This window comes from Felis catus, chromosome A3, assembly GCF_018350175.1.
Source record: "Felis catus isolate Fca126 chromosome A3, F.catus_Fca126_mat1.0, whole genome shotgun sequence".
Classification (NCBI taxonomy): Eukaryota; Metazoa; Chordata; class Mammalia; order Carnivora; family Felidae; genus Felis; species Felis catus.
Window position 1 is genome coordinate 42,806,285 of NC_058370.1, and position 26,705 is coordinate 42,832,989.

Genomic DNA, 26,705 nt, shown 5'->3' on the forward strand with positions numbered 1-26,705 from the left:
CCATCTCATAAAATTGTGATGTGTGCGGCAAGTAAGTTTTACTAATACCTATGCATCTGCCTTAGGAAAACATTCTTTGTACAACAACTTAAGAAGCAAATGCACGGTTATCATTATAATGTTACCCTTGCTCCCGTGGATTCCGCCATCCTTTCCGGAGTAGAAGCAAGAAGCAAGTAGAGTTCCATCAGGATGTTGGCATAACTGATTCTTTACACTAAAGAAAAAACCCTCACAGCCTAAAAGATTTAGTAAATTGGCCAACTCTCAATTCGAGAATATAAAAGAATTTTTTGCCACTATGTTTAATTTGAATTTGTATTGTGGAAATAACAAAGCTGGGCTTTAACAAATTTAAAAGTAAATTGTGGGTGTTGAAGGAAACTAATAGCATTTGATGAGAATGATCCAACATATGACTATTTTGTCATGTCTCCAATTTATTTTTTTATTTTTTGAGGAGGGGGCACAGTGAGTGAGGGGCAGAAAGAGAGAGGGAGAGAGAGAGAAGCAGGGCTCCCCTGAAGTGGGGCTTGTGTGTTTTTTTAACCAAATGGGGGCTCCTGTTCACCGGAAGTAGGGCTGGAACTCACCTGATTAAGGACTCAAACTTAGGAATGGTGAGATCATGACTTTAGCAGAAGTCAGTTGCCTAACCCACTGAGCCACCCAGGTGCCCTCCAATTTTTTTTTTTAAGTTTATTTTTATTTACTTTGAGAGAGAGCGAGATAAAGAGCAAGCAGGGGAGGGAAGAGGGCGAGGGACACAATCCCATTCAGGCTCTACCCTAACAGCACAAAGCCAGATGCAGGGCTTGAACTCAAAAAAAGTGAGATCATGACCTGAGCCACAATCAAGAGCTGAGCATTTAACCGAAACAGCCAGCCTCCCAGGTGCCCCACGTCTCCGATTTAAAAATCATTATCAAAAAGGTTGTTTTCCTAAAAAAAGGATTCAGCTTAGCAGTGCCATATAATTAACAACTATATGGATTGCACATAATTACATAATTATATTACAAATTAAAGTTATAGTTACCAAAGTTCGAGAAAAGGACACAGATCTTTGATGGGTTTTATTATTTCCCCAAAAAGACTGTAAGATAATGGAATGAATTCAGTTGAGAGTGACTCTAAGATAAGGTCCAGAGTTGTGGTGGTGGTGCGGTTATTGTTCTATTTTCTTTTCTTAAGGCATTTAAAAATAGATGTTATGATCAAATCAAGGAGAGCCACATGAGTATTTTTGGTAGATACACATGTATCATGCTGATGGCATGGTAAATTGGTTTCCGGCTTCCTAGAGAGCAAAACCAGCACAGAACAAAGAAAGGATATAAAAGCCCGTGTTCCTTCTGACATCAGGTATTAGTTAAATATTGCTACAGAACAAACTGACCCCAAAACTAAGTGGCACACAAGAAGAAATATTTAGCGCTGCACTCCCAGATCGGCAGGTCAGCTGGATAGCTCTCCTTCGAGCTGCAGATCTTTCAATCTGCTAGGGGAGCTGTGCTCCAAATGTCTCTCCTCCTCCTAGAACTAGTGATGACAAGAGGAGGAAAAGAAGCCCAGCCACACAATCTCTTTCCAAGCCTTTGTTTGCATCCTGTCCATTAACACCCCTTTCATCAAAGCAAACCAGGTGGCCACAGCCAAAGTCAAGAGGCAGGGAAGAGGCACCGCCCACCCCCAGGGCCATGGCAAGGGTGCGGGTGTGTAACTGTCACAGTGCAGTGAAGAACTGGGACCAGAAACTCCATCGACCACACACAGTAATCCCATTTGAAAGAAAAACTAGATATCCCAGAAACAAAACAAAGGGAAAAAATATCATTTCAATTTAATCCAGTGGAATAAACACTTAGAAAATATTTACTCATAAAGCATGTCTCAGGGAGAGAAATATTGAACAAGGTCAAGTCTCTCCCTACCGTCAAGGTGCAGGGAGACAAATTCCTACTCAACTAATTCAAGACACAAGGAAATCTGGAATAAGTTCTAAAATAGAGATCTTCCCAAAATGTGGTTGTACCTAAAGCAGAAAGTTAAAGAGAAGTTAGAATTTCAGGCAGAACAGCATAAACAAGGTGTGAGAACAACTGGAGTAAGGTGCAGAAAAGGGAGCCGTGTGCTTCCTGGGCGTGGTGAGCCTGAACTGAGGAGAGCTTGGCCAGAAGGGTCCCAAAAAAGGAAAGTTCGAAGGAAGGGCTGAGCGTCCCATCAGCTGCGGTGGCTTGAATGCAGGCATCATCTCCACAACTTCTCCCAAGCCCTACCAAAAATGGCAGCAAAGAATTTATTTTTAGACGAAAACTCCACAAAAATAAGGAAGAAAAGATCACAGTGGACAAGATATACCAACAAATTTTCAGAGGGCTGAACAGAGAGATTAGTGGCAACTGACTTAATGGAGTGAAGCAAGCTGACACCTACATGGGGCAGAGGGCACTGGGAAAGGAAAACAAGATGGTTCACCTAGAGGAGTCTCAGAAAAGCTTACGAATTGAATGTACCAGGGGCGCTTGGGTGACTCAGTTGGTTAAGCATTCAACTTCAGCTCAGGTCATGATCTCACAGCTGGTGAGTTCCAGCCCCACGTCAGGCTCTTGTGCAGACAGCTCAGAGCTTGGATTCTGCTTCAGATCCTGTGTCTCCCTCTCTCTCTGTCCTTCCCCCCACTCGCACTCTATCTCTCTCTCTCTCAAAAATGAATAAACATTAAAAAAATTTAAAAAAAAAAAAGTAACTGGATGTACCAGATACAACAGAAGGTGGGGGTGAAGGGTAGAGCTGAAAAGCCATAGGGTTAGCCCAGGGCCCAAGAAACAGTTAGAATTTCAGATCGCCTACCCCATTCCTGTGCAGCCTGGCAAAGCTGAGTGAAACTGAACGGGAGAGGTCTTGAGTTGAAAGTCACCTAGTTGAAACACAGCTAAGGACAGGATAAGACCATACTGGAACAAAGGAATTAAGACAGTGGATGCATCATGAAAGATGAGCTGTACAATCTCCATCTCTCCATTTACCGCTTCGCTTCTCTTCTAGGATGCTGGTCACCTGGCATGTATTTCCCTGGGGCAGGAGAAAATTCTCTGGGGAAACTGAGTGACTTCGGAGAAAAAAAAAAATCACCAGATACTGAATTTGGAATATGGACTGACTGGCTTTTGGTTTGAACACGGAACATGTTTGTACGGTCCAACGCAACCCAAGCCGTTGATCATCAGACTGAGACCCATTTTATAATGAAGTTTTACTTGTGACAGCATAGGATTTTTAAATCTCTCTTTCTCACCTAGATTTTTGTTTTTGAAAGTTAGTATTTTTCCCTAAAAGGATAGATTCCCTAGATTTGTATATTTTGCCCTGTCCTGTACCAGGGCAATGGTATTATCATGATATCCTGCTCCGCTCTGTTGATGCGGAGTGTAAAAGTGTAAATATTTCCTATCGGAATGTTACTATAATTAGTTGGGTTTTCCTCTCACAGGAGGAAAGAAACTAAGCTGCTGTAGTTAGCTTCTTCTGTGGGACCTCTGGCTGGTTTGTGACTTTGTGACTTGTTCTTGAATCCTGTTTTTTAACTGGCCATAAAGTATGACAATGAGCACTAATCGACAGCTGGATTCCCCCTCTCCTGGTCATTTTAGTTTGGGCTCCCCCGAAGCAGACCCTGAAACAAGAGTTAAAGTGCAAGTAGTTTATCTGGAAGTTAATCCCAGGAAGGGCCTGCAGAGAGGCAGGAGGGAGACAAGGAAGGCCAAACACGGTTTGTGATAACAAGCCAGTCACCATGCTGTGGCAGGCAATGGGGGTCAGTCGCACTGGAAACTCTGGGAGATAGCTCGGTACAGGCACCTCAGAGCCACCCCACCCAGGGGTGAAAGAGCTGGAGATTTACCCACCACTCCCAGGGCCCGAGGGCTGATCACAGGGCATTTCTGGTCTGCCACAGACAGCCAAAGTAGCTGAGGTTAGCTTTTGACCCCACCACCTTAGCAGGTGACCTAGCCAATCAGGTTCCAGTATGGACACCGGGCAATGGGAATAATCACTTACATGAAGAGGCTCGTCATACATCTCAGTTTACCTGAGATGATCCACGTTTACGCATCTATCTCGGCACAAGTATAGATAGCACCCTCTTTTATTCCCAAGAGTTTCTTGGTTTGTCTGGGAATGCTGCCTCTCTTATTCTGGCCCACGTGACCTGAATGTCTAGCCTGAATCTAATCGTAAGGAAACATCCACGCAAACCCAAAATAAGAAACATTCTATTAATAAAAATAGAAGGGGATGATATTCTTCCAAAATGTAAATACCAGAAAAGAAAAAGAGAGACTAGAGAAATATTCCAGATGAAAGGAAACTAAGGAATCACAGCATCTACATGCAATACTGTTCCTAGACCCCATCCTACATTTGGAAGAGAAGAAAGTGCTATAAAGGTCATCGCTAGATCCCTTGACAAAATTAGACTATGGACACTCAATTAGGTAAAAGAATTGTGTCAATGTTAAATTCACTGAAGTTTCTGACTATAGTACAGTTAAGTAAAATGATATCTTTATTCTTAGAAAATATATTCTTAGCCATCTAGGGGTGAAACACATGATGTATGCAACTTACTCTGAAAAAATGCTGAAAAGCAAAATAAAATAAAATAAGTTCTGAAAAGCACGACATGTGTAAATATAAACATAGACATAAACATAAAAATGTATGGAGAAAGAGAGAAAGGAGATGAGGCAAAATAGTGACAATAGGTCAGTCTTGGTAAAGGATATATGGGTGTTGTATAATCGCAATTTCTCAAAGAAAGTTGGAAATTACTTTCAAAACCGTTTGTGGAAATCCCGATCCTCTTCTATGTTAAGCATTTTGCAGTGTAGGCATTTAACAAACATCACTTCCTTTACCTTATAGCCATATATATGTGCGTAACAGCAAAGAGAGAGAGAGAAGGACAGAGAGGAAGATGGTTTAGCCAACTGTGTAGTAACAACAGGAGAAAATGGTCTATAACCATTATAAGCATGTGGAAGACATGATGATATAAGTGAGAATGTTTATAACAAACATGAAGGGGAGCAGAAAAACAAAATACCAGATGCATGGTGATGACAGTCATCTAAGAACACATATATGTACATAATCGGATACTCGTGTCATATACCAGGTTTTATATTCATCACATCTTACTGTCATTTAAAGCTAATTGCATATATGGTGCTTCTTAAAATTTTTAATTAGCATTCTTAATTAAAGAACTGAACAACTATTTTAAAAGCCTGAGTAAAATAGGCATAGATGTTTGCCTTTTAGTCAACTTCATATTCTACAACTTTGAGCTTTCTCTTTCAGTTTACATACATTCTGAGTTTGCTGTGGGCTTTTTCCAGACACAAAGAGTAGTATAGAACATTCATGTAAATGCCAGGTCTCTGCTGTTTTCTAGTTGTGTGGTCTTGAACAATTCAGTTAATCTGTCTCTAAAATGATGGATTTGAGCAAAACAATCTCTAAGATCTCCTTTCTGCTTGTTAGGGGCCAAATTGTGTCCTCTAAAATTCACATTTTAGGGGCACCTGGGTGGCTCAGTCAATTGAGCATCTGACTTTGGCTCAGGTCACTATCTCACGGTTCATGGCTTTGAGCCCCACGTTGGACTCTGCTGACAGCTCAGAGACTGGAGACTGCTTTGGATCCTGTGTCTCCCTCGCTCTCTATCCCTTCCCCCCCCCCAAAATAAATAATAAACATTAAAAAAATTAATAAAGAATAAAAATAAATAAACCACATTTTAGTCCTAACCCCCAGGTCCTTAGAATGAAACCGTATTTGGAGATAGGGCCTTTAAAGAGGTAAAATGAGGTCATGTGAGTGGGCCCTAATCCAGTGTGACTGGTGTCCTTATAAGAAGAGTAGATGAGGACACAGACATACATACAGAGAGAAGACCATGTGAGGATACAGGGAGAAGGTGGCCATCTGCAGCCAAGGAGAAACCAACTCTGCCGATACCTCAGTCTCAGACTTCAAGACTCCACAGCTATAAAAAAAAAAAAGTGAATCTCTGCTGTTGAGGCCACCCAGTCTGTGTTTCTTTGTTATGGCAGCCCAAGCAAACCGATATACTGCTCTAACATTCTGATTCTTCCGCTTGCTCTTCTTTTATAGGCCATCCATTTCCCAGGATATATAAATGTCTGCCACAAGAGGGCCACTCCGCCCTCAGAGTGAACACCCTGCCTCCTGGTCACCCAGAGAGCGATTGCTGATTGCAAAGGGGACAGAAGGATGTGCAGATGAACAGCCTGAAGCCTTTCCACAAAACTGGATCGACCCCAAAGACAAGCCATCCTGGAAAGGTTCATTTCCAGTAGGGTGACCAGCAAACCCGAGGGAAAGGGCAGACCCCTGGCTCCCCAGTCCCTGCTCTCTTAGGGTGGCCTCCCCATCAGGCCCCAGCCTTTATAGTATGCTTAGCTACCCTGTAAGTGATGAGTCCGCATGAAGAGTAATAACAGATGGGGAAACATCAGAAGCAAGGCTCAATCTCCAGCTGCACACACATGGATAACTATGAAGACTTCCGGGAAAGTAAAGCCGCAGATTCAAACACTATCAAAGGCAGGAGGGCACTGAGCACCAACCAGCCTTTCTAAGGGTCTGGTACAGAAACTGAAGTAAGAATCAACAAACCCAAATTTGTTGGATGACAGATATGTTCCTTGGGCTTTTCGACTGATGGGCACCAGGACAAGGCATGACAACTAAATGCAACGCACAATCCTATACTGAATAGGATTTTAATTTTTTTTTTTTAATGTTTATTTATTTTTGAGACAGAGAGAGACAGAGCATGAACGGGGGAGGGTCAGAGAGAGAGGGAGACACAGAATCCAAAACAGGCTCCAGGCTCTGAGCTGTCAGCACAGAGCCCGACGCGGGGCTCGAACTCACGGACCTCGAGATCATGACCTGAACCTAAGTGGGCCGCCCAACCGACTGAGCCACCCAGGCACCCCTGAATAGGATTTTAGACTAAGAAAAAAAAGCTATAAAGGATTATTATTCTGATGATCGGTGAAATTTGGACAAGGAATACAAATTAGATAATAATATTACAAGTGTTGGGGCACCTGGGTGGCTCAGTCCATTAAACGTCCAATTTCGGCTCAGGTCATGATCTCACCATCGTTGGTGGGTTCGAGCCCCACACTGGGCTCTGGTCAGCACAGAGCCAGAGCCTGCTTCAGATTCTATGTCTCCCTGTCTCTCTCTCTGCCCCTCCCCTGCTCGTGCTCTCTTTCTCTCTCAAAAATAAATAAACATTCAAATAATAACAATAATATTATTACAAGTGTTAAAATGGCTGCTTTTGGGGCGCCTGGGTGGCTCAGTCGGTTAAGCGGCCGACTTCGGCTCGGGTCATGATCTCGCGGTCCGTGAGTTTGAGCCCCGTGTCGGGCTCTGTGCTGGCAGCTCAGAGCATGGAGCCTGTTTCAGATTCTGTGTCTCCTTCTCTCTGACCCTCCCCTGTTCATGCTCTGTCTCTCCCTGTCTCAAAAATAAATAAACGTTAAAAAAAAAAAATTTTTTTAAATGGCTGCTTTTGGTAATTGTACTATGGCATGTAAGAAAATGACCTTGTTCTTAGGAAATACATGCTAGTTTAAAGAATAATGAGTCACAGTGTCCAATTTACCCTCATTTGGTCAGAAAATAAGTAATATACATGCATATACCATACACACGTATAAAAATAAATACAGAGAATAAAAAAGCAAATGGAGAAAAATGTAAATAATTGGTAGGTTTGGGTAAAGGGCATATGCAACGTTTCTATAAATTTGAAATTATAACAAAAGAAAAATCACTCCCCTCCCCAAATCCCAAACACCTCTGGGAAAATTGTGCTGAGAATAGATATTTCTTAGTAACAGCAAGAAAATACAAAAATGCTCCTTGCTCCTTTAATTTATGAGATGGTATCATGGTCTCAGCAACCAGGGTTTCACTGATGATTATGGTGGGAGTTTAACACCACTAATAATGAAGGGCTTTTGACATATATGTGGACTTACCTTCCCTGAACACCAGACAATGGGGCACTACCTCGGAATGTCTCTTAGACATTGCTACACCTGCTCATTCATCATCATTCTGGTCATGCATGAAAAGTGACCATACCCATGACCTCAGGGATGCAGAAATGAGTCATTGTCCCAGCAGGCGCCATCCTCAGGACCAAGTTTGGAGAAGGCTCTTTCACAGTTATAATTTCTTGTGGATTTAAAGCTAGCCACGCTATTCATATTTCTGCTCTGTACTTCTCTTTAAGATATCATTAAAAAGACCCACCACCACTCTTAAGCTGGGTCAACCTACATCTGAACCACAGCTCCTTTTCTTCTGGGAATAGATTGTCAAGTGGTTTGATGTATCATGGAGTCACAGTTGGCCAACCGGCATGCCCATTTTGCCCTAAAAGGAGGATGTGCGAGCCCCTGGTTTGTACTACTTAGGAAACGGATACAAAGGAATTAGGCACACATATCCACGAAGGCATTTCTGATAGAAATATACATTCACAGATTGAAGCATACATCTGGTATATCATTTTTATAGGGCCATACCTACTTTCCCATGGATATCAAGAGGAACTGATTTAACTATTTCATAAGAGAAGATGTTCTTATCTTCTCAAGTTCACCCAACTTTATAGCTTTAACCTGAAATTGGGAGGGATGATATTCCAAGCTACTTTATCCACTATTTTCAGACTCTGCACACAGTTTGAAAGTATAGTAAGGGATGCTAAGACTGTATATTTTAAGCTCTAACCTTCAATTCTTGGACTTAAACTCCACATGAAGTTTTCCAGTGAAATTTGTAACAATAGCCTGTTTGAGTAAGAGCGCCATTGTTCGGCGGGCATATGAGCCTGACCAAAATTCAAAGAACTATCTATTCCAACCATCTTCCTTGTTAGCTCATTTGCAAAAGGACTGTAATGATGTGAATTACCCTACTACTCCACTCTCTACCACCAGCTCATGGTTGACACTTACTAACTCCTACCCCTTCATTTATCTAATATTTTTGTCTTCTGACTTTTCTTCTCACCCAGTAGATACCATCCTTTTCTTCATTTGTCTTTGCCCCTTGGTTTTGGAAACCAATATCTTCCTTACTCCCTTGAACAACCCCCCACACCCACCCATCAGCTCATGCAAATTAATTTATGAAGAAGACTGTTGAGAGGTCTTCAGTTCCACACACCTGAGCCCACCACAGGCTTAGCCATGATGCCTCTCTAAGGCTCCTGGCTAAGGCTCCACCTCTCCACTACCCAGGCAGACCTGCTCACGCAATTGTTCTAACTAGCCTAGAGCTCTTTAAAGGCAAGGCAGATATCAATGCTGTTCATTCTACAGTGCCCACTCTCCACCAGAGGATCGGTCCAGGGATCCATCTTCCATCCTTCCCCAGGCTGCTGGAAACCCTAGAAGGTTGGCCCTCCTAGATTGCTTCACCTGACTCCGTGCCCTCGGTCTTCCTGTAGGGTTTTGTAAATGGGGGTCGCTGGCAGGAGATCACAGAGACTTCCTTCCTGTTTCCCTCTCCCCTCTAAGCAAAATCACCCCTTCATGGCATCTCATGCTTCCTGCTGTTGTTAGTTCTGGGCCCTTTATCACGCTTTGATGATTCCCTTAACCCTGCTCACAGCTCTGGAGGTTGTCTCTTCATTAAATTCTCTTCAGTTAAGCTCTTTGTTTATACCGTTTATTTCCCGCCAGATACAGAAGAACCCTGGCGGATGCAAAATCTCATTCATCAACCAGTAAAGCTTCTGAAACACTGTATCCGCTAAAATGAATTAAACAACAAATGAAACTTAGAAAGAAACTTGAAATCAAGACAAAGTTTTTGAGTGTTGGGAAGTTTCATCTTGAAACTTTCAGATGGGGAAGCTGAGTATCGCTTGGCCAAAGACGAAGCTCGAGGCCCTTATCGATAGCTGTACCAGAGGCCTGGCTCTCTTACTCCACGTTTGCTGACTGGGCTGTTTCAAAAGATGTAGTCATATTTTGTAAGCAGCCCTCAATTGAAATTTGCTTTGCTCTCCACTGTGATGGCTAGATTTCTGTTGTCTCCCATCGTTAGAAGGAATATAGAGGGACAGGACAAAAATTCATTCGTTAAGAAAGAAAACAGTGCACCAGTCAGCAGAATGACTAGACACAATAAAAGAAAAAAAAACTCCCTTGAAAAAGAGCTTTCTATTTTAAGAAGATGAATAAAAAGAAGAGATGCCCTCAAGTGCTAGATAATGAAGACATTCCCCAGGCATCCTCAGCCTCTGTGGCTTTTCAGATGTAAACCTGAAACGTAGTCCATTACAAAGGGTGGCATCCAAGCTGGATTCCGGCTGCTCGTTCTGTTCTGTGGTCAGCCAGTGCTGAACATAGCAGTTTAAACAAGCCACAGAGCTGTGAGTGGCCCCTGTGTCTAAAATGCCTTCTGGATTATCCTCAATGACCCTAATCGTAGGACTTAGAATCTGAAAGGATGAGAATTAAACGGGACATTTAGGGTCCAGCTCTCCGGGGTACATTATTTTTTCAAACTAACCTGGGTTTTTGGGTAACACACACACTGGATCTGAAAATGCCACTTTGTCACGATTTGCTATGTGATATCCTAGTGACCTCTAAGGCCAATTCCAGGACATCGCAGGGACAACACACCAGTGTCCCCAAGCCTGCATTTGGGGCACTATTTGGCTGAGTCACTTGCAGTATTATTCTGGAGCTGCCTCTCAGGAGCTCATAGGACCCAACTATTGTATTTCCAGGAATTTGGGTTGCTGGTTAACACCTCACTGTTAGCTTGAAATCAGCAATAGTGGGAGTTTTCACACCACAGTAGTTGACAAACACTATAAAGACATTTCTTCCCTTGAAACTCAGCTGTTCAACATTCACTGGAATCATGTTAACTATGAAATAATACTGATCCATCTCTCCAATTGAGAAGGAAAGCTGGTAAACGCAAATAAAAAGGGCCAGCCGGATATCCAAGGCCGGATAGTCCCCCTGCATGCTTTTGGCTTCTGCAATCTTGCTTTCCTCTCGCATCAGCCAGAAGCCAGGAATCTGAAGCTTGAGTATACTAGTCCCGCCCAACCCGGAAGCACATATGTATAAAAGATCAGTATAACCCAAGCCAGATGCTCAGCCTTTGGAGTTGACTCCACTGGGCCGGCACCGGTGACAAATAAAAAGTCTTTTCTGATTCCCTAGCGCTTGTTGCTTGTCTCTTCCTGGGTGCCGAGTATTTGCTATAACACAGGGGCTGAAATTGATGGGTAGAAACTTGTTCTTTCTTCAATCCCTGTAAACTCAAAGAAGAGAACCAGCCTTCCCAAGTACATTATTGAAAATAGTCCCCTAAATTCAAATACTCAGTTAAAAAAATTAGAGCGGAGTTAGAGTCTACAGCCTGAGAAAATGGTTTGTTTTGATTTCGACTTGGCTCAAGAAGTTTCTGACAATTAATTTCATATAATTGCCTTATAAAGTTAAAATGCCTTCCAAAATTTTATGGGGCCATTTCAAAACCTAGGGAAATTAGCCAGTAAATTAAAGTGTATCTCTGCAAGGAGAGAAAGAGATTGATCTCAAGACGAGTTTAGGCCCAGCTGGAGGACTTGGTCTCTGTTCCAGTGGAAAGGAAGGTAGCAATCCTTAGCAAAGCCCAAGATTTCTTTTTCCTGAAATAATGACTGACCACTGCCTCTGTTGTTTTTGGCCAAGTGTTTGACCAAAACAAGAATTTTGCAACTGCAATGACCTAACTTGGGAAACAATTTTATAACATTTTCTAGGAACCACAAAACCTTTGTTTTACTCTTTCTGAAGACCAAGAGTGGGACCAGAAGGAGAGCATAATATTTTGCCGTGTAACAAAGAAAAAAACTTGATAAGGTCAGCGGCTGGAAGAATATTTCAGTTCAAATAACGGTCATCCAGAGCCCGTGAAATGCTGCCTTTCAAACCAATAATGAACGTGCCTTGCACAACATCACATCCAGCTAAAATCCTGGATCCGCTCAGCTGATTATTAGGGCATTAAATGGTGACCTTTATCATACAATAAATTGTAAGCCGGGCAGCTAGGTCTGACAAAAACAGCAGGAACTGCAGTTAGCAGCAAAAACAGACTCACATGTTAGAAGAGCCAGGAGAAAACTTCTTGACGTGGTTGGAAGAAAACAGAAGCTTCTTGCAGTGACTCGGACTTCAGTTGGATGAGTGCAGATGATCCAAGTTAGGCAACATTATGATTGCTGGGGACTGCAAAAAAAATCAGTCAGCTCAACTATCAGCAAAATGCCCTCCCAAGGCCTATTAAATAATGTACCAGTGAAGTTATTTGAAGTAAACTGATATACTGTGCCATAGGATGCATGGACTAAAATCATGGACACTTGAGTTCAATGGTCTAGGTTTAAATTCTCTGCAACCCATGGCGTGCCTGAGTGGTTTAGTTGGTTAAGCATCTGACTCCTGATTTTGGCTCAGGTCGTGATCTCAGGGTTTCTTAAGTTTGAGCCCCATGTCACGCTCTGCACTAAGAGTGCAGAGCCTGCTTGGGATTCTCTCTCTCTCCCTCTCCCTTACTTGCACTCTCTCTCTCTTTCAAAAATAAATAATAAACTTTAATAATTCTTTGTGACCCATTAGCTACATGGCCTCAGAAAAGAGACTTAATCTCTCTAAGCCTCACATGCCCCATCTAGAAACTGGGGGTGATAGTAGTTCCCAAAAGATGTTGTGAGGGCTACATAATGTGTTCAGAATTATGGGTGGCACATAGTAAGTGCTTAATAGACATTAGCGATTATTATTATTATTATTATTATTTTGCATATAGGCTGATGGACTTTAAGCATTTGTCTTAGTTTGGAATCCCCCAGAAACAGCCTCTGAGCACAAGTGGTGTATTTGGGAGATGATCATGTCACAGCAGTGGATGAATGGGGGACGTAAGGCAGGAAGGGAAGGTGGCCAGTCACGGGGGTGTCATCACCACTACCTCTGTGGGCAGCAGGAGCTCCCTGTATCTGGGACCTCTAGGAGACAGAACAGGACACCCCACAGAACTGTCCCACCCAAGCAGGGAGGAAGCTGGGTACTTATCCACAGCTCCCTGTCCATCTTTGGTTGGGAACTGCTCCCAAGGGCATTCACCCTCTAGGACACGGGACAGAAAATGGCAGGAAGTTCAGAGTTTGCAGCCTTCAGCGTGAGAGAGTGGAAGGGGACACGGAAGGGGAACTGGCAGCAGCTACTAGAGCCCTGCATCACTGTTTTCAGATCATTAAATGAGCTGGAGTTCCTTTATTTATTTTTTAATGTTTATTTATTTTGAGAGAGAGAAAGAATGAGCAAGAGAAGGGGCAAAGAGAGAGAGGAGAGAGAGAATCCCAAGCAAGCTCTATGCTGTCAGCACAGAGCCCAACGCAGGGCTTGATCTCATGAGCTTAGGATCATGACCTGAGCTGAAATCAAGAGTTGGGATGTTTTGGGTTTTTTTAATCTTTATTTATTTTGGGGGGCGGGGGTGCGGAGAGAGAGTGAGACAGAGCATGATCAGGGGAGGGGCAGAGAGAGAGGGAGACACAGAATCCAAAGCAGGCTCCAGGCTCTGAGCTGTTAAGCACAGAGCCTGACATTGGGCTCAAACTCACGAACGGCGAGATCATGACCTGAGTTAAAATCTGACGCTCAACTGACTGAGCCACCGAGACACCTCTGAAGTTTATATATTTGTTTTAATGGGTCAACCCTTAAGTGACAATAATACAACAGAGCAAAACAAAAAACTGTGTTCATTCTATGCTGGTTTTAATGGAGGTATTAAGAAATAAATCATGTAACTTAAAAACATTTGTATGTAAGTGCCCATTAAATCAACACAATGTTGAGAATAATAGATGGAGTTTCAATACTAATTCTGCTCTGAACGGCTTACTCTTCCTCAATATCCATCACCCGAAGCTAGGGAGGTATCCAGTGTTTTTCACAGTTCTGTGGAAGACCCAAGCCTTCATGGAAAAGGAAAACATCCCTCTTTTTTCAAAAGTCACCAAACTCTTAGCAGTTCCAATAACTGGCTTTTTCAGTAAACGAAACCATTTGCGTTTTTAGGAAAAATAAAATATTAAGACTTTCCCATGCATCCAGAGGTTCAAAACACTAAAACGGTAATGAACACCATAAACTCCATTCCTAAACTGCACAATGTATCTGGTGGATAATCTGATTGTTTGTGTCTTCTTCATGTGAAAGCAGAAAGCCTGTATATGAGGCCAATGTTTCTTTTTTTTTTTTTTAAGATTTTTTTAATGTTTATTTGTTTGTGAGACAGAGAAAGACAGAGTTTGAAGGGGGGAGGGTCAGAGAGAGGGAGACACAGAATCTGAAACAGGCTCTGGGCTCTGAGTTATGAGCACAGAGCCCGACATGGGGCTCGAACTCACAGAGGGTGAGATCATGACCTGAGCCGAAGTCTGACGCTTAACCGACTGAGCCATCCAGGCGCCCCGAGGCCAACGTTTCTAAAGACAAATGACTGCCTCAGAGGAAAAGATTGGAAGATTTGCCTATCTAAAACGTAAACTGTTTTGTGTTACAAAAAAAAACAAAAAAAAACAAAAAACCACAATAAAGAACAACAAACCCGGGGCGCCTGGGTGGCTCAGTCGGTTGAGCGTCTGACTTTGGCTCAGCTCATGATCTCACAGTTCGTGGGTTCGAGCCCCGCATCGGGCTCTGTGCTGACCGCTTGCTCAGAGCCTGGAGCCCGCTTCAGATTCTGTGTCTCCTTCTCTCTCTGCCCCTCCCCCGCTCAAGCTTTGTCTCACTCTGTTTCTTAAAAATAAGTAAATGTAAAAAAAAAAAAAAAAAAAGAACAACAAACCCTAAACAATGTTAAAAGCTAAAATAAACACAGGGGGATGGTTTGCGTATTACACAAAAGACAAAGTAGTAGGTAATGAAAATTACAAATCAAGAACAAAAAGACAAAAAGCCAGCAGAAAAGTGAAGGACAAGATCAGCTGAGAAGTTTACCTGTTTCAGAAATCAGCCATTTGTGACATTTTCAAATGAAAGGAAAAAGAACCATATATAAGTAGCTCATGGTTCTGAAGCAAAGAATTACTTTAGAGTTTGATATGAAATGTTCAAGTTTACAGAAGGCACATGGCCAAATACATGAAAAGATGTTCAATTTCACTATTCATCAAAATACACATCAGAATACATACATATATATATATATATATATATATATATATATATATATATGGGAGGTGGTTATTTCAAGGAGTTGGCTTATGCAATTGTTGGGGCTGGAAAGTCTGAAATCTGTAGGGCAGGCTGGCAATTCCAGTAAGAGGTGAGATTGCAGTCTTGAGTTTGAAATCTGTAAGGCAGGTCAGCAGGCTAGAAATTCAGGAAAGCTTATTTTGTTTTATCTATCTATCTATCTATTTAAGTAGGCTCCACGCTGGGCTCCAAGCTCCAATTCGGGGCTTGAATTCATGACCCTGAGATCAAGATCTGAGCTGAGATGTAGATGTCTGGACCGACTGAGAAACCTAAGCACCCCCAGGGAAGATTTGTATCGTTACATCCTTGAGCTAATTCCTTCTCCAGAAAATCTCAGATTTTGCTGTTCAGGACTTCAGTCGAGTGGATGAGGATCAGTCCATGTCTACTGATTATGTTGATCACATCTACAAAATATCTTCACATCAATGTCTTCACTAGAATTTGACCAAGCCATCAAGCACCAAAGCCTAATCAACTTGACACATAAAATTAGCCACCACACATGGTTATGTCTGCTACTTCATCGGGAAAATAGGAGTCCTCAGAAAGACACTCTCTCAACGTCCGCCCCCAAGTTTACAGTCCAACATGCCATTTCCCCTCCAGGACTGCTCATCAATATTTGAGTCTGCTGACTACATTCCTCTTCTTGAAGCACCCTTTCTTTCTTTTCTTTTTTTTTAATGTTTATTTATTTTTGAGAGAGACAGAGACAGAACGTGAGCGGGTTAGAGAGAGAGAGGAAGACACAGAATCTGAAGCAGGCTCCAGGCTCTGAGCTGTCAGCACAGAGCCCGATGCGGGGCTCAAACTCATGAGCCATGAGACCACGACCTGAGCCAAAGTCAGACGTTCAACTGACCGAGCCATCCAGGCGCCCCTTGAAGCCCCCTTTCTTACGCCCATTATTCCACTTGCTTCTGGGTTTTCTATTTCTTAGCCTCTTGAAGGGATCCTTTTGAGCTTCACATCTTTGAACTACTGGAGTTCCTGGGGGTTCTGTCCCCAGCCCTTTTCTCTTTCTACCCTCAGAAAACATCTCAACTTTTCTGAGTAGGTATCAGCTAGGTTTGCATGCAGGTGCACACAGCAGGTAGCCAACAATAGTTTAACCAAATAAGATCTGCTTTTTGTCTTCAGGCACAGAGTCTAGAGGTAGGCAGTTCAGGGCTGGTATGTTGGACCACTCTTCACTCTGCTGTCCTCAGTGTGTGGCTTGGTATCTGTGCTCACAAGATGGCCGCTGCCCTGTAGGCATGGTGTCTACACCTGCCATGTCTTCCCACCAACTCTTTGGAACTTAACTCATTTACTTATTCAACAAATATTTATTCACAACTTACTATGTGTTAACACTCTTCTAGGCACTAGGAATGTAGAAGTGAAAAAAAAATGGTTTAAAATCCCTGTTCTCGTGGACCTTATATTTAAATGGGGGGGGGAGGAATAGAAAGTAGATAAGAAAAACAAGTGAAAAATGTGGGAGGTTCGATGATGAATGTTATGGAGAAACATAAAGCGAGAAAGGAACTGGAAGGTTAGAGGTGTGTGGTAATTTTAGGCAGGGTAATCAGGGAAAGCCTCACTGAGGAGGTGACATCTGAGCACAGACCTGAGAGAAGTGATAAAGCAAGCCATTTGGTTGCCTTCCAAGCATAGGGAAGCAAGCTGATGATGAAGAGTACTATTAACATTTTTTTTTTAAATCACAGGAATACGAAAACTATGTCTGTGTTGGTCCATCAATGGTGTTTGTGCATATGTGCAAATGTGTGGTATGGAGTATGGATGTACAACACAAACTCTGGAGGACACATTCCACACCAACGACAGGGCTTAATTTTGGTGAGGGGCCAAGAAATGCAGGGCAGTGAAGGTGAAGTTTTCTATGTGGCCTTTTTCTTTTAAAAAAAAAATAAGGAGAAGGTATTCTTAGACAATTTGTATAATTAAAATTTTTAATTTTTTTAGAAGTTTTTTTAATGTTTATTTTTGAGAGAGAGAGAGAGACAGAGTGTGAGCAGGGGAGCAGCAGAGAGAGAGAGAGAGAGAGAGAGAGAGAGAGAGAGAGACAGAATCTGAAGCAGACTCCAGGCTCTGAGCTGTCGGCACAGAGCCCGACGTGAGGCTCAAACCCACAAACCGTGAGATCATGACCTGAGTCGAAGTAGGACACTTAACCAACTGAGCCACCCGGGCGCCCTTTTAATTCTTTTTAATTATTGGACAAAAAGGTGTTGGAACGATGACCTTGGAACCCTTATTTTCTTTCTCTTTTCAGGGTTGTTTTTTCTTTTCCTAACAAACTTGCATTTTTTTTAATAACTACGAAAAAAATGCAAGAAAGCAATTTCCATTCTGTAATTATTTCTACTGCTTTTTGGCTCAACCAGCAGAATGACCCAGGGCCCATCTCTGTCCTGGCTCAGGGCCCAGGGGGCTCCCTCTCTCTCGGCAGCAAGCAAGGTGATCTTGCCGAGCCCTCCCCACAACTGCTGCCTCTGTGGCTGCCAGCATCACCTTGACTACCTGCAGAGACACTCCTGCCACGGCCTCTCCAGTGGGGAAAGCTCCCTTCCCATCAGGTTGCAAGGCTTATTAATATAAGATGAGCAGAGAAGCAAAGGGAGGAAAAATACATAGGGCCATGGCTTTCCAGAGGGGAAGTCCCGTTTCCTCAGTATTGACACAAGGCCCCATGGCGCATCTCCCTGATTAATCTGGCTCTCGCAGTTTCTCTCTCTGGAGAAACTTGAGATAAGTTTCTCAGCGGCTGGGGCAAAGGGCAGTCGGATGCAGTGTCTTGTTGCATACCCCTTCCCATTGCACTCGGGTTCCAGATCACGCCGGCCACCTTGTTACTCTCCTGCCTCATGGTGGTTTCTACAAGAGCCTATGAAATGGCCTTCAGCGGTTTCTCTGCCGTCCAATGTCCTCTGCAATGTGCTCTAGAGTCTTGGCTCTGGGTGTCCACGGCTATCCCAATATGGTCTCCTCTTCCCCAAGGGAGGTATGAATGCCTGTGACTGGTTTTAGGAGAGTTATCAGCATGGCCTGGCAGATTTACTAAAAACACCTTTTCATATTTGGTTCTTCCTCCTCCCAGGGCCCTGGCTTGGGACCCAATCTCCTTGGCTGCTCTATTTGAAGCATGGAATTATGGCCTAAGTCTTTTCTCACTTTATTTATTAATCCTCCCCACCATGTATTTATCGTGACTCCAGTCTTCTATAAAGTGTGTTTGTGTGTGTGTGTTGGGATAGCCGATTCTAAAGAACATTACAAGTAGGGGTGCCTGGGTGGCTTGGTTGGTTAGTTAAGCATCGTCTGACTTTGGTTTCAGTTCAGGTCATGTTCTCATGGTTGTGAGATGGGGCCCCAAGTGGGGCTCTGAGCTGGGCACGGAGCCTGCTTAAGATTTTCTCTCTCTTCCTTCCTCTGCCTCTTCCCTGGTCTCTCAAATAAATAAATAAACTTAAAAAGAAAAATGGGACACCTGGGTGGCTCAGTTGGTTAAGTGTCCGACTTCGGCTCAGGTCATGATCTTGCAGTTTGTGAGTTTGAGCCCCGCGTTGGACTCTGTGCTGACAGCTCAGAGCTTGGAGCCTGCTTCAGATTCTGTGTCTCCTCCTGTCTCTGCCCCTCCCATGCTCATGCTCTGTCTGTCTCTCAATAATAAATAAATGTTAAAAAAATTTAAAAAATTAAAAAAAAAAGAACATTACAAGTAATGCTGCTCTGTTAACAAACTTACAACAGTTATACAGGATAAACCTGCTCACAAAAGGTAGATTCAAGCTACTCAGTACTAGGTTTGATAAGTTGTGATGCTAGCCTTTTCATTGGGTATGGATATTACTATTCACATTTTCTTTAGAAGATAAAACCAGCTGATGGGAAGGTAATGCTGACTTCGTTTTGTGAGAAATAAAACCTACTCAGGAGGAGCCATATTTAAGGCTCATTATTTATTTATTTATTTATTTATTTAATTTTTTAAATCTTTTATTTATTTTTGAGAGAAAGAGAGACACATGTGAGTAGGGGAGGAACAAACAGAGAGGGAGACACAGAATTCGAAGCAGGCTCCAGGCTCTGAGCTGTCAGCACAGAGCCCGACGCAGGGCTCGAACCCAAGAACCGTGAGATCACGACCTGAGCCCAAGTCGGACGCTCAACTGACTGAGCCACCCAGGCACCCCAAGGCTCTGAATTTTCTTTGAAACAAGTTGATAGTCTGGGTTGTTAACATCTATGCAGAATGACTAGCTTTGTGTATGCACAGAGATAGAGGGAGTTTTACTCAGGAAAGAAAATATTTATTTTCCTTTTTTTTTTTCTGAGGGGAAAATATTTCCTCCTTCACCCTCATTAATTTTTATGGTTGGTGAAGCATTTTCATTATATTAGCCAAAAGGAGGCTGGACTAAAAAAAGTAGAAAACCAAAGGCATATGAAACGGTTTCCTGGCCAGGATGATACTGCAACCATCTTGGGAAAGTTTGTCCTCCAGAAAAACAAATGAAATTGTGGCTTGCCAAGCCACCTCATGGAATCCAGGCAATACTTTCTGCTTTTTTTCCTCTGAAAGCTTGGACACAGAGTCACAGTTTATTTGTTGAACACGTTCTTCTTGTTTCTTGTAACCATAGACTCTGGTCTAGTTGAGTGTTTCTTATGTCAGGCTATAGCTGAGCCAATATTTATCATTTAAGAAATTTCCATGAGTCATAAAATAAACCTGCGGTAGGCACTACCTTCTATGGGAGTTTCTTTCCTAGAGTTTTTAAGATAAAAGGGAAAACACGGAATCTGGAATCCAACACCCAGCATTTGTCAGACCACACAGATATTTTCTCCTATGGGGAGGATCCTCCTGAGATTTCAAAGCCATTCAAGGTGTGCTGCCTCCTGCCTGAACACCTTCTGGCCCGACAGCCCAGCCCCTCTCCAAATGGCCAGGCCAGGGCCAGAAAGGAAAGGAAGCTGTAGAGGTTTCAAGGGCGGAAGTGACTCACTGGCTCAAGGGGTGGGAGGAAAGGTTTTCCATTGGAGCGAGAATACAAATGAGCAAGTGATTCCTTCCACCTCCAATGTGGAACATCTTGCAAGGGGGATTGAATTTACACCGACCGAAGGGGGAAAAATACTGTAAGATGTGATGTGTGGCCCTTAGTTACGTATAAGAGTGTGTTTCATTAGTGCTGCTTGCCCCATTTGTGCCAATCAGCTTCTTTTCCCCAGATGGGGACCTGCTAGGAGTCCACAACCTGGACAGTTATAGCAACTTAGTGATTTTGCTGTAAAAACAGGCCTTGTATCAAGAGCACAAGGCCTAGAGTTTATAAATCAAAATTCAGAGGCCTGCTTTAGTATTACTAGGATACTCCACAAATTGCTAATATGGCCCTAGATACTCAAGAAATTTTCTGTATTGTGCAGGCATTACACTTTAGAACCAAAGGGGTTAACCTAACACCTTCAGTTTGCAAGTGAGGATAAGGAGGTCCAGAGAAGTGTACCTCCTAAGAGGTCACACAGCCAGTCAAGACCAGAACTTGTGCCAATGGTATAAAACACCTTCTTGGGAGCCTGGTGATAGAAATACCGGAGTTGTAGTGATAAAGGCAATATACGAAAAGGCACTCCAATTTTGCATCATGGCCATTGTCCCTCAGCTGTTTCTAGCAGAGCTGTTCTTGAATATGCTCCAAATTTCCTCACTGGGCAGAGCTAGGGTTCTTTGGCTGAAGCACCATTTCACATTCTGCCTCACACCCCCAGAAGGGAAAACTGGGTATAAATTATAACCATCCCCTCTTCCAAAGCAAGAAACAAAAGCAGCAAACAAAAATCCCTACATCTGTATCTTTCTAGGTACCTTGGTCCATGGAGTCTAATTTTTGGGTAAGAACATTAGGTGTTTTCTTCCCCCAATCATCAGCCTCTGAGTCAGCCCCCTAGCCATCTCTTCCATATTTGTATTCACCAACCTAAGTGAGAAGTCATGTTGGTAACAAATGCTCACTTCCTTCCTCTCCGGATGCCCCACTCCTTAAGATTTGGTCACACCTCCCTGGTTTGATCTGCCCCATCAGTAGGATCCTGAGAATTCCCACTGGAACCTGGGCCAAGTTTATCTTGGCATCAATCTGTTTTCACTCATGATCTCCTTGTGGCAAGGCCCATGTATTCCTGGTAGCTAACATGGCCACAGCTGGCACCCAGTAGGACCCAGTAAACATGTCAAATCTAACTGAAAAGATTTCAAAGTACCATCCTGTTGTGAATGTAAATAAGACAATTGCTTTGACCCCAAATACAAACTTTTTTTTTTTTTTTTGACACTTACCTCCTCTTTTTCCTACAAGAAATTCAGGTGGTAATAATAGATAGGATGATGCAAACATCTTTTAAAAATGCCAGGCTGCTTGGACTCCTACTAATTGATGTATATTAGATTGAACCACGAGAATGTCCTACTTTTTGGGGGCACCTGGCTGGCTCAGTTAGTAGAGCATGTGACTCTTGATCTCAGGGTCATGAGTTCAAACCCCACACTGGGTGTGCATCCTACTAAAAAGAAAAAAAAAACACTCCTGCTTTTGTAGGTCAAAGATAGTTGAATTTTATCTGTTTCTTAGGTACAGCTTAATGTAATTGAAAATAATATAAATACATTGCTTTATACAGGGGCAATAATTCAGTCCTTTCATTAATCCACCCTGATCTCTTTACCATCGTCTGCACGGTCCTACATCATCTGGTAATTATAGTTACACTTTCAGTCTCATTTGGGTCCACCCACCCTGGCCCTCCAGGCTCCAGCCACACTGTCTTCCTTCTGTTTTTAGAACACGCTGACCTCAGCCCATCTGCCTGGGATGTTCCCCACTATCTTCACACAATTGAGTCCTTCTCGGCATTTAAGCCTCAGCTTAAATTCTGTTTCTTTGGATGAGACTTCTCTGAGCATTGATTTAAGCGTGCCCTTCCCGCCCCCAGTTACCCTCTGTCACATCACCCAGTTTTACGGTCACTGAAGTACTTCTTTGATTGGTTGTTCATTGTTTGCCTGGAGCTGACTAGGATTTAAGCTTCAGGACTGCACAGGGGCCTTGTCTGTCTTATTCATGGCTCTGAAGAGCTGGCACATCATAGGCCCAAAACATACAAGTGGAAATGATGGATTCAAGAATTAACTTTTAAAATGTAGCAGAACTAAAGTATTTCCAAGTATTTTCTTCCCTAGTTTGCTGATTTCACCATTCTGGGATTCCTATATACAGATAGATACTCGTCCTTTTCCTCTATCTTCCAGGTCTCTGAAATTCTTCTCTTGTTCTTTGCATCTTCTTTATCCTTTCTTGATGCATTATGAGACAGTGAATTACTTGACCTCATCTTCTGACTCACATCTTTGTTATTTACATATATCCAGTCCATCGTCCAGCCCCTCTATTGAATCTTCCAGTTCAAGAATATTCCTAACGTCTGCATTTTTTACCATAACTGCTTGTTCTTGCTTTTGGTCTCCCGGTATCTTTCCTTATCTGAGAATACTTACTATGCTCATTTTAATTTCTTGTCCTATTTCTTCTTTTGCTTGAAATTGTTCAGTTTGTTGCCTTTTTCATAATGCTAGGATTCCTCCTCCATCTCATTAACTTTACCTGTGGACTCATACATATGTCCTTAGGGTTTTCATCTGGCTGGGTTTGTATAGAATACCTGGGGCAGGGGTTGAGGACGGGTACCACTCCTGGAGAGTCTGGGGGAAGATGGGTAGAGATGCACCAAGCTGGGGAACCTCTGAGGTTGCAAACTGGGCGCCCCCCAGCCTCAACCAGGAGGCCCTGCCCTTCCAGATGACTTCCGAGTATACTCTCTCCTTAGCAGGATAGAACTATTTAGTCCCCAGAGGCAGGGGAGGTAAAAGGGGGATGAGGGAAATTTCCAGGCTTGGACAACCCGTTTGCATGTGTTGGTGTCATCTCCATACCCCCACAGGGCTCTGTGGTGCTCTAGTGCTGCCTTGACATTACCCAGCAGCCTTGGCAGTGGGCACTTCACTGGTAATGAGGTTTTCTAGCTCTCTGGTAGTCATGAGAGAGGCAGAGGTCTGCAGAAAATAACGGGGTGGGGGAAAAATGGGTCCCAACTGGAAAGCTCACCACTACCAGTCTGTTACTGCCTGTCAGGTCTTCCTTTGCCTCCATCTCCCAACCTGCCTCCTGTCCTTACCCATGTAAAACTGCCTATTTTTTCTGAAAGTACACACTTTGAGCTTTTAAGAGATGCCTTCTTATTTTTATAATTTGCTGAGATTTTCTATTTACTTCATTCCTACCCTTCATGATTTATTTTAACTTGTGGTCACATTCAACCCTTGAGCTTCTTTATATTCTGGAGAGTTTGAAGTCATTTTGTCTATCCTTAAATCAAATACCGGATTCCAGATGCCTTTATTTGTCCCTTTCTGAATCCTTTGTGGCTTTTCTTTCTTCAGAAGTATAGCAACCCAATCAGAACTGTAGAGTGCACCATGACTTCTGGAAAATGGGAAGACAGTAAGGATAGATCCCAAAGATACACTGCTGAATGAGTGAGCAAACAAAAACAAGCTGCAGTCCTACGTGCATTTCGGAGGCCATCTGTGTTTTTCTAAATGCTCTGTATTGTAAGGGTCTGGAAAGAGTCATGCTGCACTCATAACCAGGGTGATAGCAACCCAGTGGAGGAGGAACTGTAGGACTGTTCAGTCACCCCTACCTCGGGTTTCCTTTTTAGAATTTCCCCCCAAACCTTTCCTGAAATATGTAGTTTAAGGGATGGGCTTCAGGACAGTCCACAAGCTCCCTGAAAATGTAAGCCAAGCTTTGTGAGTAGGAGCAAGTATCTATTTTTCTAGAGAAAGGGTCTATACTTTTCACCAGAACTTGAAAGGGAACAGAAGACCCAAGAGGGGGAATAACCATTGGTCAGGAGCGTTGTGCCACTTTCCACTCCAATTTCTCATGGTTTCATTCAAGTAGTACGCCAGTAAATGAAAAACACGTATCGGTATTGTTTATAATGTTATAAAATGTTGTTATAAAAAAAAGCATATAACTTTTACTTTAACATGAAGACTAACACAGAAATCAAGTGTTACCATGTAGTACTGTGCTGTTCCCATGAATATACTTAAATATATTTAGTTCTTTCCTAAAATAGATGTCTAGGCCCTTGGGGCAGTCGATCCAAGAGGACCCGGCTACAATAAAGGAATGTCCAGAATGTATTTTCTACAGCTTCCATTTGCTTCATTTTGTATAACCCCCCTCTGTAGTGTTAAGGAAGCAATAAGAGGTAGCTCAGGTCTTTTGTTCAGCACCACTGATGTGTCACGTGGCCTGACAGTAAAGGTCATGGGCTTGGGAGCAGATCACTAATTCCTCTGGATTCCTAAGGAACATTTCTTCACCTTACCTCACCTGTAAAATGGAGTAATAGTATCTAGCCATGGTAGTTACTGCTGGTTATCTCCCAGTACCCTCTTTCTCCTCCTGTCTAGGTATAGGAATCCCAATTTCTTAGCTGAACACATTGCTGCTCAGAGAACAGACCACATTTCCCAGTGCCCCTGGCAGCCATACACTACATTCTGGTCAATGAGATGAAAGTAGAAGCCCTGCCTGGTACTTCTGGGAAGCTTCTTTAAAAGGAAAGGGGCATGGTCTGCCTGTAAGGTGTTTGGAAGTTGCTACTCTGTCCTAACAATAAATAAAAAGCTGATCAGACAACTCTTCTTGGATCCATAGGAGAGAGGAATACACAGGGCAGACTGCTGTGCCCAAAACTGTAGATAAGACAGGCAAATACAGGGAGTTATGGCTTCCTAAAGCAGAGACTCAAGTAGAAACCACCCTGGGAATCAGTGCAGGGTAAGAAAACCTGAGCTGTAACTGACAAATTGCTGGAGGCTCAATGTGGACAAGTCTGACAGAAACTCTGGGGAGACTCAGTCACAGGGGACCCCCCACCCCCCAACATCTGTTTCACCTCCTGAAGCTCTACCAGGTTCCCACAGTAAATGACAAAGAAAAATCCCCTACTGAAGGCAGGAGGGGAAAAGGAACCATTTTGAAATACACCAGATGCCTCAGTCCTAACAAGGCCTGCTCTGAGGGGAAACTAGTTACCAGAACCTACCTGGTCTGGGGAAAGAAGACCCTCACCTCCAGCCTACTCCAGCTATGCTGTCCCACTGAAGGGCAGAGGTTGGGGAGGGAAGGACGGTGGCGGCGGGGGTGGGGGGATGCAGCCTGTTTCAGAGAAACACTTGTGAAGTTCACAGTCGAGAGGCAGATTCAGTAAAAATGAGACCAAATCACAGGACTATAGAATGGTCTTCCCCTCACCCCAACCTCACCACATCACTGCTGTTCCTTTCACCCAATGCATCATGTCCAGTTATCAAGAAAAAATTGGAAAGCATACTAAAAGACAAAACAAGACCCACAGAAATGAAGAATGCCTTTGATGTGCTTATTAGTAGATCGGGCACAGAGGAGAAAGGAATCTCTGAACTAGAGGATATGTCAACAGAAACCTCAAAAGCAAAAAGCAAAGACAATGAAGACTGAAAAAAACTCAGACTACCCAACCAATGTAGGACAACTACAAAAGGTGTAACATACATGAAATGGTAATACTAGAAGAAAGGAACAGAAGAAATATTTGAAACTATTACTGAGAATTTAACCAAATTATTGTCAGATACCAAACCACAGACCCAGAAAACTCAAAGAACACCAAGAGGGATAAACGCAGAACAGAACAAAACACTACACCTAGGTCTATCATTTTCAAATTATAGAAAATCGAGGATTAAAAAAAAAAATTCTAAAAGAAGAGGGAAAAAAACATCTTACCTAGAGAAGAACAAAGATAAAAATTAGTGACTTTTCTTCAGAGGAGGGAACTACAGGAGACTATAGAATGGACAGTTGGGGGTGCCCAAGGGGAGAGAGAACAGGTGAATTTGTAGGGACGCAGGGTAGAAACTAGTTTTCCTATACTGTTTATGGACAGGGTTGTGTCCACCTGAAAATAAACAAAACTTTTTCCAGTCTATTAACATACATCTCTAAGCTCTTCGTTAATGTATACTTTATTCTTCCTGCCATATTATTGCTTTTAAATGAAAATTCTTATATGTATATGCTCAGATTAAGTATGAAAAATGTTTTCTAATTTTGCAATGAATACATCCGTATTTCAGGAGGGGCTTTATGTCAAAATGTTTTC

The 26,705-nt window shown here is 42.8% G+C and overlaps 1 protein-coding gene across 2 annotated transcripts in view; it reads right to left on the reverse strand.

Annotated features, from left to right (window-relative positions):
• BFSP1 (beaded filament structural protein 1) overlaps positions 1-26,705 on the reverse strand; it is a 71,213-nt gene that overhangs the window by 41,968 nt on the left and 2,540 nt on the right. The window contains exons 3-4 of one of the 2 annotated variants that reach the window (XM_023251485.2): positions 12,241-12,368; positions 2,854-2,920 (exon numbers count right to left, since the gene is read on the reverse strand). Coding sequence is in view for 1 of the 2 variants with exons in the window: in XM_019826862.3 (XP_019682421.2) it covers positions 12,241-12,242 (2 nt within the window). In the remaining variant the exon portion in view is untranslated. The remainder of the gene's footprint in view (positions 1-2,853; positions 2,921-12,240; positions 12,369-26,705) is intronic. The other variant, XM_019826862.3, reaches the window with a different exon arrangement.